The 15,883-nt window shown below is 48.3% G+C and overlaps 6 protein-coding genes across 6 annotated transcripts; 3 read left to right on the top strand and 3 right to left on the bottom strand.

The window, feature by feature from the left end:
• Positions 1-1,257: 1,257 nt before the first annotated feature.
• Positions 1,258-3,992, top strand: EV420DRAFT_1267202 (kinase-like domain-containing protein; the record flags this gene model as incomplete). Its single annotated transcript, XM_060467374.1, has 3 exons — positions 1,258-1,592; positions 1,636-2,549; positions 2,602-3,992. 3 exons carry the CDS (start codon positions 1,258-1,260, stop codon positions 3,990-3,992), a joined length of 2,640 nt encoding a protein of 879 aa, XP_060333154.1.
• A 113-nt stretch (positions 3,993-4,105) lies between these two features.
• EV420DRAFT_188950 (phosphatase phospho-type) lies at positions 4,106-5,251 on the bottom strand. The gene is made up of 6 exons (XM_060481140.1): positions 5,058-5,251; positions 4,922-5,000; positions 4,760-4,864; positions 4,560-4,707; positions 4,405-4,510; positions 4,106-4,360 (listed from the first exon to the last, which is right to left on the bottom strand). Exons 1-6 carry the CDS (start codon positions 5,195-5,197, stop codon positions 4,219-4,221), a joined length of 720 nt encoding a protein of 239 aa, XP_060333155.1. The 5' UTR covers positions 5,198-5,251; the 3' UTR covers positions 4,106-4,218.
• Positions 5,252-5,299: 48 nt separating this feature from the next.
• Positions 5,300-7,670, top strand: EV420DRAFT_1266801 (uncharacterized protein; the record flags this gene model as incomplete). Its single annotated transcript, XM_060467352.1, has 12 exons — positions 5,300-5,438; positions 5,488-5,954; positions 6,008-6,196; positions 6,256-6,397; positions 6,450-6,529; positions 6,579-6,685; positions 6,735-6,771; positions 6,828-6,956; positions 7,021-7,092; positions 7,153-7,240; positions 7,293-7,537; positions 7,593-7,670. The coding sequence occupies 12 exons, from the start codon at positions 5,300-5,302 to the stop codon at positions 7,668-7,670; spliced, it is 1,773 nt and encodes a 590-aa protein (XP_060333156.1).
• Positions 7,347-10,599, bottom strand: EV420DRAFT_1669134 (CASP C terminal-domain-containing protein; the record flags this gene model as incomplete). The annotated part of the gene is made up of 16 exons (XM_060479020.1): positions 7,347-7,974; positions 8,033-8,281; positions 8,338-8,451; positions 8,507-8,710; positions 8,761-8,946; positions 8,998-9,081; positions 9,134-9,284; positions 9,334-9,389; positions 9,441-9,535; positions 9,587-9,696; positions 9,751-9,839; positions 9,896-10,054; positions 10,105-10,226; positions 10,280-10,336; positions 10,386-10,496; positions 10,551-10,599. The coding sequence occupies 16 exons, from the start codon at positions 10,597-10,599 to the stop codon at positions 7,768-7,770; spliced, it is 2,043 nt and encodes a 680-aa protein (XP_060333157.1). The 3' UTR covers positions 7,347-7,767.
• A 518-nt stretch (positions 10,600-11,117) lies between these two features.
• EV420DRAFT_1306042 (ribosomal protein S9/S16-domain-containing protein) lies at positions 11,118-12,392 on the top strand (the record flags this gene model as incomplete). Its single annotated transcript, XM_060468483.1, has 4 exons — positions 11,118-11,429; positions 11,850-12,114; positions 12,163-12,233; positions 12,283-12,392. 4 exons carry the CDS (start codon positions 11,118-11,120, stop codon positions 12,301-12,303), a joined length of 669 nt encoding a protein of 222 aa, XP_060333158.1. The 3' UTR covers positions 12,304-12,392.
• EV420DRAFT_1531170 (uncharacterized protein) lies at positions 12,393-15,877 on the bottom strand. Its single transcript, XM_060472650.1, has 16 exons — positions 15,555-15,877; positions 15,355-15,498; positions 15,231-15,297; positions 14,994-15,175; positions 14,733-14,942; positions 14,499-14,663; positions 14,275-14,448; positions 14,044-14,223; positions 13,852-13,994; positions 13,547-13,796; positions 13,361-13,489; positions 13,164-13,313; positions 12,976-13,107; positions 12,728-12,922; positions 12,612-12,678; positions 12,393-12,560 (listed from the first exon to the last, which is right to left on the bottom strand). The coding sequence occupies exons 1-16, from the start codon at positions 15,693-15,695 to the stop codon at positions 12,451-12,453; spliced, it is 2,439 nt and encodes an 812-aa protein (XP_060333159.1). The 5' UTR covers positions 15,696-15,877; the 3' UTR covers positions 12,393-12,450.
• Positions 15,878-15,883: the final 6 nt, after the last annotated feature.

Genomic DNA, 15,883 nt, shown 5'->3' on the forward strand with positions numbered 1-15,883 from the left:
TAACAAAACTGGTGGATTCGTACATGGTATGGGTCGGGACTACAGGAAAAGAAAACGAGACAGTAGCGGGACGGCTCTGCAAGGACTGGGCGTACGCGATGCCAGCAAGAAAGGTCAGCGATTAAAAATTCATTGAAGGGATAAATATTAAGAGGAACAAAGATTGGAGGAGAATCGAGTGGAACGAGCCTTTTTCGGAGTAGTAACTGGGACGTAGCATTATCGATGGCACAAAGAATAGGTGAGGAAAGAGTGAATTATTACGAAGAAAAAGTACTGATAATAGAACAGCGAAACGAACGGGTAAAGCGATCCATCTGTCTGTTGACATTGAAGAAAAGAAAGCGGTTGAAGTGGAAAGGGTGTTGAAGGAGATGCTGAGTTAAATAAATACTTGGGTGCTGCGTGATTAGCGTGACATGTGTATCAGAGTGACGACGACCTGGATTGCTCATCGCACGCCGTCGTTTCGTTGTCGTTTATTGTACAGTAACGGTTGCTGTCCGCTGGACGATGTCCGAGGCAGAACTGGCGTACATGATGACGGACCCAAACGAGGGCTTTGACTTACCACGGTGGCAGACCCACATCGATCCGCTTTCGTCGTCTGCACAGGCCGCCCATTCCGCCTACTACGCTAATCCGCCTCCACCACCGCCCCAGCGTATAACCCAGCGACTTTCTCAGCTTGCCGACGAGCCGAGCACCGGCACGTACCTTCAGACAAGCCACAGTCCCGCCAGCGTCGCCCGAAGCTCCTCTCTTAACAGTGTCCGCCCTCGCCGCCACCAAGACGACCACTACGACGCCGCCCAGCCGAGCTCGGCTGCTCAAGCCGGTCCCTACTTTCCCTCCCTTCAGTATCAGCCGTCATCGCTTGGCCAGACCGCCCAGCCCGCCTCATCCGGCTCCGACTCGTACAGTGACCTCTACTACTCCCCCGACTCCAAGCGCCAGCCGAGTTCTCGCACCGGCAGGTCTCCACTTCGCACCCCGAACTCGCTTCTCGACCCGTACGCGGCCCAACAGGCGCAGTACTCGCCGAGCTCGGCGTATCCTTACACTCATTCCCGTACCCATTCACAGCAGGTCAAGACGGAGCCCTTGTCGCCCTCTACAGCTTCAAACCACGTTTATTCACCGACCTATCCAATGGACGCGACAAGTCCACAGCCGCCTCACATCAAGCCGGCGATATCCAATCCCCCAACACCCCTCTCCTACCCCACCTCTCCTTCTTACTACCACCACGACCCAATGCCCGTTGACCCGCCCCCCAAGCGTCGCGCCACCGGTTTCCGTCGCGTCCGTGGTTCTAATGACCTTCATCCCCGGACAGACGCTCCCATTGTAGGTCGAAGAATGGGCGGCGATGGCGCATATCTCTCTCCTCTGCGCCAGCTTACGACCAACATCCTTGATACTTATCGTATCTGTAACCCTCAATTCCGATACGAATCAACACACAATCCCCGTCGGGTTCTCACCAAGCCCAGCAAGCCTGCCCATAATGAGGGCTACGACAATGACGACTATGATTATATCTTGTATGTCAATGACTGGCTAGGGACGGAAGATGGCCACAAGTGCGTGTCATCTTTATTTGTTCTTTTTCAACATACTCATCCTCTTTAGATATCTCATCCTCGATATTCTCGGTCAGGGCACTTTTGGCCAGGTCGTCAAATGTCAAAACATGAAGACCCATGAAATCGTCGCCGTCAAGGTTGTTAAAAACAAGCCGGCTTACTTTAATCAGAGCATGATGGAGGTTACCATCCTCGAACTCTTGAATAAAAGCTGTGATCCCGATGATCAGCATCACATCCTTCGTCTCCGGGACTCTTTCATCCACCGTAATCACCTCTGTCTCGTATTCGAACTCCTGTCCTCCAACCTCTACGAACTTATCAAGCAGAACCAGTTCCAGGGTCTTAGTACCCAGCTTGTTAAAGTGTTTATGGCCCAGCTTCTCGATGCCATGACCGTCCTCAAGGACGCCCGCCTCATCCATTGTGATCTTAAACCGGAGAATATCCTTCTAAAGTCACTGCAATCACCACAGATCAAGGTCATTGATTTCGGCTCAGCATGTCATGAGCGCCAGACTGTATATACATACATTCAATCGCGCTTTTACCGCTCGCCAGAGGTCCTCTTGGGCATGTCTTACACCGCTTCTATCGACATGTGGTCTCTCGGATGCATTGCTGTTGAACTTTTTCTCGGCCTTCCTCTCTTTCCTGGCACAAGCGAGTATAACCAGCTTACGCGCATCGTCGAAATGCTTGGCATGCCCCCACTTAGTATGCTTAATACGGGAAAGCAGACACAACAGTTCTTCGATGTGTACGAGGTGTGGAATCCTCATCTCAATGCCAACGAGAAAAAGTACAGACTCAAGACCATTGAACAATACTCCCGGGAACACAACACAAACGAGCAACCAGGAAAGCAGTATTTTAAAGCTACGACGTTACCGGACATCATCAATACTGCACCTATGCCGTCAAGCAAGTCAGGCGGGAGGGGACAAGAAGTGGAGAAAGGTTCGTCTAAATTGACAACCATCTCTTTGAAAGGATTTGATTGTTCCTCCAGAATTGAATAATCGCGCATCGTTCATCAATTTCTGTCAAGGCTTGTTGGATCTGAATCCAGTGACACGATGGACACCTCAACAAGCCAGGCTGCATCCATTTATCACAGGAGAGAAATACACGAAACCGTTTGTAGTGAGTGCTCTCATCCTATGTCTATGTAACCTTACCAACCAATCTCAGCCCGATGGCCTCAACCAAGCACACCAACCAGTCCCATCGGGTGTGTCGGATCCGAAACGACCGTATGGTGGACTGGTACCTTCACAGCCCAAGGGTTCGAGGGCTTATCAGGATGCCGCAACATACAATCATCATTTGGCGCAGCATCAGGTGTACACGGCGCAGGCGCAGTCCCAAGCTGCAAATACGTTCCGTAATCCGTATATGAATCAGCAACAGCCGTCTCAGCCGCCACAGCCTCAGCAATCCACTACATCTTATGCCAATCAGACGGAACCACCTGCCCCAGGATTCCCACAGACGCAGCAATATTCCACTGCACCTCCTCCAGGCGGACATCGGTTATCGCATCAAAACTCTACGGGTCAGTTGAACAATAGTAATAGCGTGCAGTCTTATACGACATCTTTGACCTCCTCCTCGTCCGGAGGTCACTTGAACCCGAATGTCCCTTCGAACGCCTATTATCCTGCCCGTGGACGGGCAAATACCATTAACCAGATGGATTCGGTTCCACCGGCGTTGGCAAGGTTACAGCATATGAATCAAGATGTCATCGCCGGTCGGAACGCGCTGACGCCCGTGTTGAATCGGGACGATGCCATGCGGGAATGGGAAAGAAGGCAACAAGCAGGAGGGAAGCAACCTGCACAGACTTATCCCCAGCTCGAGTTTTTGCAGCAGCAGGCCGAACTTGCAGCCGCGTCAGGTATTTCAAGTTGGAATGCGGGTGGTGCTGTCGCGAATCGGTACCAACAGCCACCAACGAGCAAGCTTGCTCATTCGTATCATCCATCGCAACATGATGAAGACAACGGGAGCACTAGACGGGATGCCGTGATGTCGAATGTACGGAGCGCTGCGAGAGGAGACGTGTATGGTGCGGCAGGGGTAATATCCAGTCCACCGCAAACATACACGAGTAGCGGGACGACGTCGGGCAACCGGTACGCCGCTACTTATCAGCCCTCACAGCAGGGCACGGTATTCGATTCGGTGGATCGGCGGACAGACATCGGAAATATGTTTGTGCCAATGCAACCAGACCCATATGCTGGCGGTGGTGTGAGGCACCCCAGCCAAGCGGTTCCGCCGTCCTTTTATGGCGCAGGAGTCGTGTCTGCTGGCCAGCCTGGCAGAAATCCGTTTGGGCAGGGAGAAGCTAAGGATGTAAGAAGAGGTAATGGAATGGACGCTTGGCCCAGATGATTTAGCGATTTCTTCCTGCCTTCTTGCTAGCAACATATTGACACAACTTACAAATTTGCAGCTTCTCATTTTTTCTACCCCTTGATATTTCTGCAATCTCTGCACTTACACACATTTTACACCTGATTCTTTGCTGCACAATTCAATTGGCTGCGCCTCATTATCATGAGACTATCGAGGTTCTTTACCTTCAACTTGTATAAACATGGGATGATTGGCTCTATTTCTAAGTGAGGGCGTTGAAGATTTCTTCGACTTCCCATGCACCACCCCAGTACTTGACTTGACATTTTAGACCGAGTTTTTCACCCTCTTTGGCAATACGCCTCTGAAGACCGCGGAAGCTTCGGCATAGTACCATATCTTGGCTGCAAGAACGTCAGGGATGCACATGGCCGAAGGAGAAGCATACCTTCGCAATCTCAGGGTGGGACAGAAGTCGTTGGAACCATCGCCGACATATATGATCTGGTCATACGCGGGAGCATGTCGAGCGAGGAACGCGTCCAATTCTTCACCTGTTTTTGGTGTGAAAAACATCAAACTTCCACGAGAGGGAACAGGTACCTTTGCACATGTTCGGACTGCAGCCAACCATACAGTTATGCTGTGGACCATGAGGATCGATTCTGCGTCGAAGATTGAGGAGACCCGATGGTTCCCATTCTGCTCGGTTGGTTATAATTTCTTCAAAGGCAGGAAGAAGGCCGTTTTTCTTGGTAATGTATGTTAAACCCTAGGAGGCGGGGGATTGAACGCTATTGTACCTCCAGGATGGTAGTGATGAAGATATTGTTGGCGTTAGAAAGGCAGAGAAAAGTGGTATTGCCCTCTTCCTTTAGACGTTTGATGCCGCGAACCATACCAGGGTGCTAGAGGAAGTGCAAAGATGAACTGAGAGATCGATAAAAAAGTGAAGGCGGACGTACAAAAGGCATGATCCTAAGGGCATCCTCAATCTGTTCTCTGGTTATTCCACGAGCATGGGCCTCGCGTAGCGATTGAGAACTTGAGAAGATAGATCAGTCCGATGGGGGAAAAAAAGATGGTGACAGTGGAATTTACACTAAGTCTGTCCACTGAATGTCGTCCTTAAGGGTCTTCATTTTGCGGCGGAGATCTGGAGCCAAAACCTCAAATATCCATCGGTCAGAATCCTGGTCAGCCATGGACCAGTCGAAGTCGAATACGATGAGGCGTCGCATGAGGCAAAAATGGTGGTGGTGGTGGAGAGGGATACTTATATCGGCTTACCTAACCTTAATGGACCTTGACCGTCGACCACAGGGTATACGCATATAGGGTATATGCCTACCTCAGTCTGCACGGCAAAGGCATCCTACAAGAAACTGCCCGGTACCCTACAGCTCACCGATACTCATCTCCAGTGGACACAGGACGGAAAATCGGCGCCCTCAGTGCGAGTTCCCAATGCAGAAGCCGCTTGTCTGTCTTTTTCACCTTAATACTGGCTGCTGCTGATGACCGCTTCTAGCTCTATTCTGCAGCAAGGCTGGCGCAGCCCAAGTACGCATGAAACTGGCCCTCGTGGGTGACGACACCGGCCACAATTTCACCTTCACGTCGCCCCAGCCAGTGGCGCTTAATGAACGCGAAAAGTTCAAGACAGAGTTGACCACCATCATTGGAAGGAACAAAGGCGCGCCCGACAGTGCACCCAGGCTTCCTGTTTCTGCATACACCCATTCCACGTCGACCCCGGTGGCAAACGCGTCTTCGATAAAACCATTGGTTTCACCGTCCAAACCGTCAACGTCAAGAGCCGCTTCTGTTTCGAGCAATGAAAACAGAGCAACACCCATTCTCACAGGAAGTGACCCCGCGCAAGATTTCAGGCTTCGAAAGACAATTCTTCTCGGTAATCCCGAATTGGGGGCATTACACAGGGAGCTAGTCATCGGCGGACAGATTACTGAGGCAGAATTTTGGGAAGGGAGAGAGGTATGCACTTCCCGTAGTTTTTGCCGTCTTCGTTTAAACTCATTCGACGACAGCATCTTGTCCTGGCTCAAGCAGCAGCAGAGAGCCAACGAAAGGGCAAGCCCGGACAGTTGGTAGATCCCCGCCCAGAAACAGTCGAGGGCGGCGAAGTCAAAATTCGCATAACCCCTCAATTGGTCCATGACATCTTTGACGAATACCCTGTTGTAGCAAAGGCATATAGTGACACTGTTCCTGACAAAGTACGGCAAATCTCTTGCTTGGTTGCTGACGAACCCTGTCCTCATCTGAGTGAATGAAGTTATCCGAAGAGCAATTTTGGAAGAGGTACTTCCAGTCAAAGCTCTTCAATGCCCACCGTGCTTCTATTCGCTCTTCGGCAACACAACACGTAGTAAAAGCAGACCCGATTTTTGATAAATACCTCGAAAAGGACGATGATGGTGCGTATTGGATCAAATTATGCCTTTTCCTCTTTGTTTCATCTTTCCTCAGAGCTGGAACCTAGACGACAGCTAACGGACCAAGTGGAGCTATATGTCGATTTGGCAGCTACGCGTGAAGACCATGAAGAGGTGCTCTCGTTGGTATACTGTGTATCATTCATAGATTGACTTGCGGTAGACAGGGAACAGTAAAGACATCACGATGCAAGCTGGTCGACAGCGTGGTGCTTTACCTTTGATACGAAAATTCAACGAGCATTCGGAGCGATTACTGAATGCTGCTCTGTAAGTTATTTATATCCTTCTTTCATTGCTTTGCTGACAATCTCTGAAGTGGCGAAGGTCCCCCAACAAAGCGCCGTCGCGTTGAGGTACACACTCCCCTCGATACTTTTAGAATGTTTCTAATACGTTCATTACGATGCAGGACGACGCCCAGATCGATCTCGATGACTTGCATGATCAGGAAGCCTCAACCGGCATAATTCTTGAGATGCAAGACAGACAACGATATTTCGAGGGCAGAAAGGCGGCTAATAGTGACGGCGCCAGGAAGGTTTGTATACTGACAACAGAAAGATTTTCCCATCGCTCACTTGTAATGTCAATGTCTGCCAAAGAATATCCATTTTGGTTCTATCATTCGAGAGGCCAAAAACAACATTAGCCAATGGGAGACGGACCTTGCTCAGGTACGTTCTAACTTGGTACTTCGAACGATCTAATCCTGGTTGGGCGCGCGCTTTATATAGTTGAAACTGGAGCGGAAGCCCGGCGATGCAGCTCTTCTATCCATGACACAAAACGTTGCGGCCCGTTTAGACGTGAGGTCTAAAACAAGTACGTTCTTATTGTCATTTCAAGATTTGTAGCCTATTGAATACCTTGACAGATGATCTTCCCGACGGATTTTTCCGCCAAATGACATCCTGTCAGACAGCAGCCAATGAGTTTCTGCGGCAGTTTTGGTCTGCGACATATCCTTCTGGATATGACCTATCGATCGCCGTCACTCCAGCACAGAAAGCAGCAAAAGCAACGAAAATGATCGGATATTTATCCAAAACACACGAGAAAGTGGAAGCTATTGTGCGAGCCGCTCAGCAGCAAGGATTAGATGCTAATAGGATAGAAGTTGTGCGTTTTGTTTGTCTCTTCATTATGACTACGAGAATGACCGAGTCTATGTGAGGCCATGAAACCCGTTTTGACAGCCGTTGACCGCGCACTTACTTTCCATCGCAATAAAAAGGTCTCTCGTGGATCCTGAGGACAGTCGTTACTGCATCCACCATCATGTACTGATACATCTTGCATAGCTATCCCATAAATACGTGTCCATTATAATACAACCATGTAATTACATATCAAGACCCATAGGGTCCTGGTTGCTTTTGTAAATGCGTGCCCGATGTCGTTGTGCATTCGTATGTAGTATACATCACAAGAAGGTGCAGACCCAGGCTGTAGAGGATGAAGAAAGCCCGCGCACGGCGGTTACTCAGCATAGCCCGGGTAATCGTGAGAACACCGCGTTCGACAGCATTGAGGTTTTGGTACGCCCGGGTCGCTTCCTGTAGCGGCTTGTCATAAACTTGGAGCAACAATGATGATGGATGGATAGCCACATACCCGACCCCGAAATGCCTCAAATGGATTCATAGCCTCTTCGTACCGGGCTCTATATTTCCCTAGATCATCAGAAGAATTATTTGCAGGCGTAGGAAGTGGGTCCAGCTGCGAAGTCACTGGGCGAGACCCGGCCTCCTCTCGATAGCTTTGCATATATCGCACTTTCTCATAGAGTTTAAGGTTATCAGCCTGTAGGTTCTTTACCTCTGAACGAAGATCGGAGATAATTTGGAACTGTCTGCGTAGTTCCTAGAGGCATGTTCAATTTAAAGTTAAAAAATGCCGATGAGCATGCACATGCTCACCTCCTCAAGCTCGGCGTTCCGCTGACGGAATCTATCTCGCTGACTAGTCACAATGGGCAAAATGGAGGTATCTGCAGAGGATGTAAATGGTATAGGCGTCGTACGGACAGACACCTTAAATACCGTGTAAGCATATAAAAAAATGAACGGAGTAATAGTTAGTTCTCACCGCCTTTCGTCCGAGATCCAGCCCCGTCAGAACATCAGATGATTCTGGAGGAGTAATGTCGCCATTGCTTCTGTGTTTGTTCATAGACAACAGATCATTCTCTAGCTTCTCATTTAATGCCTTCTGCTTCTCCAGGTCGGCACCAGTAGAGCTGAGCTGGTCTTGAGCAGCTTGTAATGAATTCTCCAGTTCGCTATGAAGGATCTAGACAATAAAAATGGGCATGAAGTTCTACTATAGAAGGAAGGGCGTACTCGGAATTTCGTTAACTCCTCAAGAAGACGCTTATTCTTGGTCGCAAGAAGGGCCTCCAAAGATTTGCCTTGCTGCGCGTTCGTCTTATCTGCATTAGGATTGGGTAGTTGTAGGCCCACTTCGTACCCATCAATTTGGTCGCCGTCCTCGTCGATATCTTCGTCGAAACCGGCAAACTCTACATACTGCAGGGACATACATGAAACAGACCTTAAGAGATACTGTAATGACTGTACCTTCATGATATCCAGCTCGCGTTTGATCTCGTCGTAATCATTGTATTGCTTCAACCGGTTTCTGAGAGTATCAATTTCCGAAGCCTGCGGACAGATGATGAAGCGAAATGGTTGATGAGTTGGAAAACAATAATACCTTCTTCTGCATCTCCTTGGCAAAGTCATCGCTTGTCTTCTTGATGTGTGCCTCAAGCTCCGAGGCGGCGGCTTTTTGTAATTCCAGTGTTTGGGATGTGCGTTCCAATTCAGCTTCATACTCTGTCACTTGAGCCTGAAGAGACTTTGCGCTGTAAAACAGTATGGTCAGAGAAGTCAATGCCAATGCGACTGTCGTACCGGTCAGACGTGTCACTCCCGCTGCGCAAAACCTCAATCTCCGCGCGAAGTATCTCCTACGTGTCTGTTTTAACGATGAAACAAGCTGCTAGTAGCTGCATATGCACATTACGCCTTTCTACTGTCGCAACGCGACTGTTTGCACGTTCGAGGTCTGCTACCATCATATCGACCTCAGCGAACTTGGCTACTACTTCTTGATCTAGCATTTGGACATAAGCGTTGGAAATAGGGCACATGTTAGAGTATTTACCCTGCCTGGTACTGTGGTCTAAAAGTTTCGCTTGGTTAGTGTCATTGGACATTCGTAGGTCTCGGAGTTGCGCCGTGGTTAGTGAGATCTGTCGGTGAAGGTCTTGTTCCCTGTAAAACGATATTACTCATCGCTGGTAAGGCTGATAGCAGAAAGATATCTACCTTTCTTCATAATTCCTTAGTTTCTCGTCATAAGTTGCGTTGAGTTCGTTCTCCTTCCGAGATACACGATCATTAATTAGGTCCTCCATCTAGCAAACGCATTGAGCACCCTAGGAATATGTACACGTTATTCAGAGACACTCACTGTCTGCTCTAGTTGTTCCACTTTCGCTTCAGCTTTCTTTTTGGCAGTTTCGATGCTGGCAGTCTCATTGACGCGACGCTTTAGGTCTGCGTTCTCGTCATGTAGACGACGCAACTCTGTCTCCAGCTCGCGGGCTTCGGCAACCTTGACGGTCTGGTCCTGGGTGATAGGGTTAACTGAGTTGCCCTCAAAATTCGAGTGTTTCATACTACGGCGGCCTCAAGGAGAGGATATGGGTCTGGAGCTTCGGCCAGAACTTTGTAGACATTTAGAAATGCATTTTCAGAGGCTTTCGAGCGCTTTGTGAGATTATCTATCTCGGTTTGATAAGCTAATAATGAGTTTGAGATTGTGGCTGGTAAACGGAGGCAACGTCATGGTAACCTTTGAGCAAGCCTTTAAACGCGGTCAGTTTCCCTTCATCCGGTATTTTTTTGAACTCTAAGTAGTGGCTGTCAGACGTCAATGAGAAAAGTCGGAAATGAGATACCTTTGGTTTTGTCTGCAAGGGCTTTACGACCAACAACGCTCTCTTTCTGGTTGTCTACGAGTTCTATGCCCTGCGCATCTAGAGATTTCTGAAGTTCCGAGAGGTTTATATCTTGAGAATTCAAAGCGTTTAGAACAATGAATTGCCAGAAAGTGATAAAAGTACCTCTCCAAGTTGCAAGGGCACCCGAGAAGTTATGCTCTGTTGAGCTCATGGCGAATGTGCAAGAATGGACGAGCACGTGATGCGAAGGAAAATCGGAAAATACAGAGTTACGCATTTATTTTTTGGTCTCATCGTGTCTGGTTGATGCAGAGTGTCCTGCGACAGTTTGGGTGGCGCAGTCCAGCGCAGTACGTTCTTCGACGAACCCGATATTCTCTCTGCAGCCGTGCATATTCCGGAGCGCCCTTCGTTCCTCCAGCCCAGCTGGTAGAGCAGCCAAGGGTCAAACTAACGATAGACGCCAATGGGGTACCAAACTGGAATGGAGCGACGACTGAAGAGGTGAATGATGCTATTTCAGACGATGCAATGAAGGAAATACTGCTTGATCCCGACATTCGTGGAAAGGGAAAACTTGCGCCGGAATCTCCGTCTTTCTACACCGGTCGCGCTCCATACTACGATACCATGACCTCCCTTCAAATGGCCCTGGGCCAAATACGGGCAACCCTCAAGACCCTCCAGCTTCTTCCTTTGCCTCCATTCGCCCGCGCCAGTCTTCTGCCTATGCCTCCGTTGTGGAAGAATCTCGAGGAGATGTCTTCCGAGGTCGGTATGAAGCTCAACACCACTCGCTATCGCCGTCTTCTTGTGGTTCTGAATGAGCTGCATGAATGTCTTCGTATAGCTACTACCGCAGGCCATACCGAATTCGCAGACATGATCGAACAGGTCGTGGCCATGTTTGAACGTGGGGAGAGCCAGAAGGAAGAGTATATGTCTCGTGGAAAGAGGACAATAGCCGAATTGGATCAGTTCGGTCGTTCATATACACTGGGCAGACGAAAAACCAGTTCTGCTCGTGTATGGATCATTCCTGTTCAGAACGCTCAACCAGCACCTGAACCTGAACAGGAAACGATGGCGGAGACCCCAGAGGCCATTTCTGATGCAGAACTCCACGACATATTCAGCGGTCTATCTTCACAGGAGCCGTCTCCACCATCAGAGACCGACACGGGTTCGTCTCCGCTGTCAAGTGTCCTTGACGAGACCTCTGAAGTGCAAGAGGCGGACAATTTAATCCGGCCATCTTTCGGGTCTAGCTTGGATAGTCTTTTGCATACCCCATCCGATTCATCTTCGTCGCAGGTATCTCCCGTTGACCAGGCCGATCCCATACTTCAGAGCGACCCCATTCCCGAGAGTATTGGCGATTCTTCTTCACTTCCTAACGGCGACCAGGATGCCACTCATGGCGGCTCAGATATCAGTGTCCAGACGTCGCGGCGTTCCCAGCGAATAACTTCCACCGTTAAACCTGTTGATGTGCCAACTACGACAATACTTGTCAATAATCTCCCATTATCACAATACTTTCCAAAAGTTGTCGACCGGGAACGCGTCGTATATCCCCTGAAAGTGGCAGGTGTTCTCGGAAAATTCAATGTCTTCACGATAGCGCGTGGGGGTGGTTCCACCGGACAAACTGGTGCCATTGCCCATGGCATCGCAAAAGGACTGCTGGCTCACGACCAAAAACTACTCACAGTTTTGCGCAAAGGTGAATTAATCTGTTCCTCTCTACACGTCCCAAACTCATGATGTCCAGCCAATCTAATTAAGCGCGACCCCCGTATGGTGGAGAGAAAAAAGACCGGTCTTGCCAAGGCAAGGAAGAGGGTGGGTGTTCTTTCTGCGTCGTCCATTTCCTACTCAACGTGGTTTGCAGTATACCTGGGTCAAACGGTAGTCTTGAGGCTTGGCTTGATATTACAAATTCACTCCAGACATGCACAACGCGTGAGATAGGATGTATTTACTAAAAATAATAAACATACAATAATGGTTGGAACATACATAAGATAATATGAAGTGAGTAATAACAAAATAAACATCATCATTGGAAATATATCTGCAAAACATCGTTTTGTCCGAAAGCCAGATTACAGGAAGGACATTTGCGTTGTCGCGTAGATAGTCGGGCATCTATGCAGTCTTTACAGAATGCTACAACGAAATTGTCATCATTCTGCGATCTTGAAAAGAGGAACAACATACTGTGCATGCATTTACTGAGAACAATCGTGCGCATTGATTGCTTACAAGTCGAGCATTTCAGAAGAGACTGTTGAACCATGAATAGACGTGTCCAAGTGAAAGCCTGAAAACCATACCATAGCCTCATCTAGTTGAACTTGTAGCTCTGAATCTTTGACGGGTTTAGTTGCCGTCGCCGCAACGACCATCTTCTGCTTCGTCAATTGCCGCTCGTGGTCCTTCTTAAGATGAGCTATATTTTCATCTTGTCTGCGCAACTCGGTCCTCTTGGACTCCAATTGACTCTCCAGGTCTGCGACATGTTGTCGAATCTGTACGAGAGATATTAGTCGCGATACGGAACTGACAACTCAGTGAGACATACATCGACGAGACTCTGCTCAACAGCTTGGGTAGTATTGCGGAGCCTGTGATTATCTAACTCCATGTCCCTCAGTTTCGACGCGGTAGCCCGGAAATCTACAAGATAGCACTCCGATTCTTGTTTGCACGCTGACTGTAATGCGAAGTCGTGGTTAGACAAAGTCATTGAAAAACTTCGGTTTCACTGACTATCTGTTGCTGCAGATTCTGCTCCGTTTCCTTATATCGCTCCTGGATCTTTTCATGCTTATCAATGACCCTCTGCAAAGCTTTGCGCTCGCCCTCTATTGCTTCCTTCTCTCGAACCGCTTGATAGTACTTGTTTTCAGATTTGGCACGCTGAAACTGAAGATTAGTATGCAGATTGTCGATGCAATCCAACTTACGTCAAGTCCACTTTTCACTAAGCGATCCTCTAAACTTGACAGGTCGAATACCTTATTCTTGAGTTGACGATCTAGGCCCTCCCATGCAATAGACAGTTTGTCCAATTCGGCATACAGAGAAGTTTCAGCCTACATCATATGTGAGCGTCAATGAAATATATATTAGCCGAGGAAAAAGAAGGCTACCTCAGCATGCTGCGATTGTTGCAAACGAAGGGCGTGCGTTTCTTCTTCTTTTTGTCTTAAACGCTCCATCAAAGCAGAGGATTCGGCGGAAACCGACGTATCACCATACACCGAGTGGTATTTCTGTAATTCTACCCGCGCCTGAGACAGCTGCCGCAAAGTATCGGCATGAGCTGCAACAGCATCGGCACGGTCAGTTTCATATGCCGACATTGCTTGACGACACGCTGCTAATTCCTCTTCAGCAGCACTGGATATTTTATTTTCAGTTCGCCACCTCTCGGAAGTATTTCAAAGATACATACGTGAGGCGTTCCTGGAGAGCCTGGGTATACTTGAGATCAGATTGGTCTCCAAGGAGGAACGTCATGATATCCTCGTTGCCTGTCGAAGCCGCAAGTCGGGCGTGAGAGAGCTTGAGTTGGGTTTTCAAGATCTCAATGAAGTCCTGATGATAAATGAGGGACATGCGAAGAGAACCAAAAGAGGAAACTTGCGTGGCGATTGTCAGCCAAAGCTTTGTACTGTTCGAGAGATGCTATTTTTGTGGCATCCTTCTGTTTCCGCTCGTTCAGTTCCGCTTGTTGCTGGTCACGAATCTCTCGAAGTCGAGAAATGTCAGTGTCTTTGCGAGTAATCATAGCTCTCAATTCCTGTATTTGTTGACTAAAATCGGTCTGGAACATCAAATTACTGGACGCCGATACAAATAGGCCAAAAGGACACACTGGTATTGCATCCTCAGCGGTAATGCGTGCCTCCGTTGCTAATGCTAGCTCCTCCTTCAAGTTAGCGATGTCAGACTGCAGCTCAGTGTTGCAGAACCGTAGATGAGATATCTTCTCGATCGCAGCCTTGAAATGTGGGGTTTCTGACAACAGCTCCAAGGTCGGTGATTTAATCTGCGAAATGCATCAAACAAAAAATAAGGCACGAAAATAACTTGAGGTACTTGGCAAGTTAAGTCGAAATTTTCTTTTCTCAGCTCCGTCACTTGGCGTTCTAAGTCAGTGATGCGTCTATCCCGTTCCTCGGCCATAGTTTGCCAGTAAGAAGGTTTATCGTCCGCTGATATATCTATATTTCCGTTGACATGTCCGCCGGAATCAGTGGTATGCTGTTCGTGAATTAAAAGGGCATCTTAGAACTCAAAACGCGGGAAATACCAATTAACCAGGCCACTCACTATGGGAGACGATATTTTATCAGAGGATGCGCCTTTATCATCATGTGTAGTCTCGGCAGATAGCGGGTGGCTAGCGAGAACCGACTTGCTCTTGAGCCGTTCACAGCGATTTTCCGCCGCGTTAAGTTGTTCCCGGTAGGTTTCCGTCAGAGCTTCACTATCCTGCAATTTTTTACGAATAAGATCGAGTTGAGACCTAAGAGCAGCACACTACTTACACATGTCAGCTCCCATTGACCATCAACTGCAAACACCACCCACCTCTGTTTGAGTGTTTTGCCACTTTAGATACGTCTCATTGGTAAGCAAGTTGGGGTCGGTGATTCCTCCCGTGTTGACCAGTCGGGAGACGAGGGCGAAAGTTACATTCCGGTAATTGTCAAAGTTGATTTGTAACTGTTGGGCATCTTCATCTTCAAAATACGCGGTGAGGTCAAACACCTCTGTCGCACACAACTATATGAGTATGAAGAATAGTGAAATGAAGAAAGAAGTGACCTTCCACGCTATTAATCGTTGAAGGAAATTCTTCTGGTTTTGTAAGTAGCCGAATAGCATCCACAAGCTGAGCCGTACGTGGAAGAGTTAATGAAATACAAGTAAATTAGAATATAACTCATACCTGCGACCAACACGCCGAAATAGCAGCCAACCCACTTTCACAGGTATTCTTCTTTCGCTCCAGTTCCACAACTCTGTTTTGACTGCGTTCGTATTCACGAAAATAATGTTTCATCCTACGATATATGGCCTCCTTGCGAAAGATCTGGCATGAGAAGATGAGATACATGCTATTTCAGAATGTAGAGAAAAGCGTGATACCTCAAGTTTGTCACCGTCTGTTGATTCTGGTGGTTCCGAAGTGCCATTAACCATAGGTTCCCCATTCTCGTCGGACAAGATGCGCTTCTTGGTGACTGGGTTGTCTTCCTCACTGCTGAGGGATCGCTTTTTGGAAGCCATTAGGGTGAATGGTGAACGACAATTTGGCTTGCAATTGTCGGACCAATTAGATTTCAAACTCCGCCAGCGGATTATTAAAATTGTGGCTGAGGGTTATTTTCCAGCTCTGGCACGGGCAGGGCAGCACAGCTTGGACATGTCACAGTCTATACGATAGATTATGATGGAAAGGGAAAAGAAAGTGTAAT

Source organism: Desarmillaria tabescens, assembly GCF_030435595.1.
Source record: "Desarmillaria tabescens strain CCBAS 213 chromosome Unknown EV420scaffold_11, whole genome shotgun sequence".
NCBI classification, from domain to species: Eukaryota; Fungi; Basidiomycota; class Agaricomycetes; order Agaricales; family Physalacriaceae; genus Desarmillaria; species Desarmillaria tabescens.

What these genes read in the sequence shown, in the direction of transcription:
- EV420DRAFT_188950 (XM_060481140.1), bottom strand. Translation starts at nt 5,197, where the DNA reads ATGCGACGCCTCATCGTATTCGACTTCGACTGGTCCATGGCTGACCAG. An exon ending in ATTCAGTGGACAGACTTAGT is followed by an intron (nt 5,001 to 5,057) that starts GTAAATTCCACT and finishes TATCTTCTCAAG; the next exon opens with TTCTCAATCGCTACGCGAGG. An exon ending in CCCTTAGGATCATGCCTTTT is followed by an intron (nt 4,865 to 4,921) that starts GTACGTCCGCCT and finishes CACTTCCTCTAG; the next exon opens with CACCCTGGTATGGTTCGCGG.
- EV420DRAFT_1531170 (XM_060472650.1), bottom strand. Translation starts at nt 15,695, where the DNA reads ATGGCTTCCAAAAAGCGATCCCTCAGCAGTGAGGAAGACAACCCAGTC. An exon ending in GGCAAAACACTCAAACAGAG is followed by an intron (nt 14,943 to 14,993) that starts GTGGGTGGTGTT and finishes ATGTGTAAGTAG; the next exon opens with TGTGCTGCTCTTAGGTCTCA. An exon ending in CTTTGGCTGACAATCGCCAC is followed by an intron (nt 13,995 to 14,043) that starts GCAAGTTTCCTC and finishes ATTTATCATCAG; the next exon opens with GACTTCATTGAGATCTTGAA.